Raw genomic sequence first — 1,221 nt, forward strand, 5'->3', positions numbered from 1 at the left:
AGTTTTATAAAGATAGTCAAACCGAGAGAAACTCATGGCGTGTTTGTTTGTGCTGAAAGCGCTAGGCTGACTTCAACCACTCGGTAAAAAAATAATAGGAAAGAAAAAAACAGACTCTCTCCCAGAGCTGGCTGATACCAGAATAGAATAGAATAGAATAGAATAGAATAGAATAGAATAGAATAGAATAGAATAGAATAGAATAGAATAGCTTTATTGTCGCTGATAAAAACAATGTTCAAGGAGAGTGTTAAAACAGTGAAATGCAGTTTAGCATCCTCTGTATGACTGGTTAAATGTTTACACCTTAACGAAACTGGGGATTTGTGTGAAAGCATGTTGAACAAAGAACTGGCCCCATCAGGAATATGGTGGCTCCTTGATGGCCCCTTACTCCTAGATCCGCCACTGACTGAAGGATTAAACCTTTTAGTTTGTTTTTATACATTACACAGATTCAGGTCAAAATCAGAGTTGTGTTGCTGTGTGACTGATGTAATCACTCTTTTATCCCTGTTTTATTCTACAGTGTTTAACAGATTTCTTTCTGTATCACAGTTAGAAAGCAGAAGAAGAGTTTTTATACGTCTATAGGTGGATTTTTGGACTTTGTGAATCATCCAGAAGCTTGACGATGAAAACCTGGGACTGCAGTGAACCTGAGTTTTAGTTGTCAGACTGTATTTCATCAAACCCCTCAGGCAGTCTGACCTTCTCCGGGTTTTTCTTCTGTTTCCCACCCGGGGTGGAGGTGTCCTTGTGTCCTGAGTCATTCTGCTGTCTGGTGAAGCGCTTACACTTGCAGGAGGTCACCACGTTGATTTTATAGATCCTGGTGCTGCCGTCGTGGCACTGCAGCTGGATCCGCTGGGTCCTGGACCGGTCTATGACGCAGCGCCAGTCCTGACCGTCGTGACGGCTCCAGTATCTCTTGTTGAGACCACCGATCCCGATCCAGTTGGGCCCCAGAAGAGCTGGCAGACACTCCCCGGCACACACCAGTTCTTTGATGGGGTTGACGCTGGTGCACTGACCATCAGAGATGTACTTTGTGGATCTCAGTTCCCGGCATTCCACCTGGCTCTGGTCTGGGCCTGGCACACATATGGAGATGGTTAGAAATTAGTCTGGACCCTCTGTTAGGTTTAGTCTTTCTTGGTCAGAAAACCAGTTCTAAACAGAATCATACTCAACTTCAACCACCTTATCATATATATATAT

At 43.8% G+C, this 1,221-nt stretch overlaps 1 protein-coding gene across 1 annotated transcript in view; it reads right to left on the reverse strand.

Moving 5' to 3' along the window:
* Positions 1-6: 6 nt before the first annotated feature.
* Positions 7-1,221, reverse strand: part of LOC106531893 (sclerostin domain-containing protein 1) — a 2,886-nt gene continuing 1,671 nt past the window's right edge. Inside the window, exon 2 of the mRNA XM_014027835.1 lies at positions 7-1,094. Within this exon, the coding sequence (XP_013883289.1) occupies positions 667-1,094 (428 nt within the window). The 3' untranslated portion in view covers positions 7-666. The remainder of the gene's footprint in view (positions 1,095-1,221) is intronic.

This window comes from Austrofundulus limnaeus, unplaced genomic scaffold, assembly GCF_001266775.1.
Source record: "Austrofundulus limnaeus strain Quisiro unplaced genomic scaffold, Austrofundulus_limnaeus-1.0 Scaffold689, whole genome shotgun sequence".
NCBI lineage: Eukaryota > Metazoa > Chordata > Actinopteri > Cyprinodontiformes > Rivulidae > Austrofundulus > Austrofundulus limnaeus.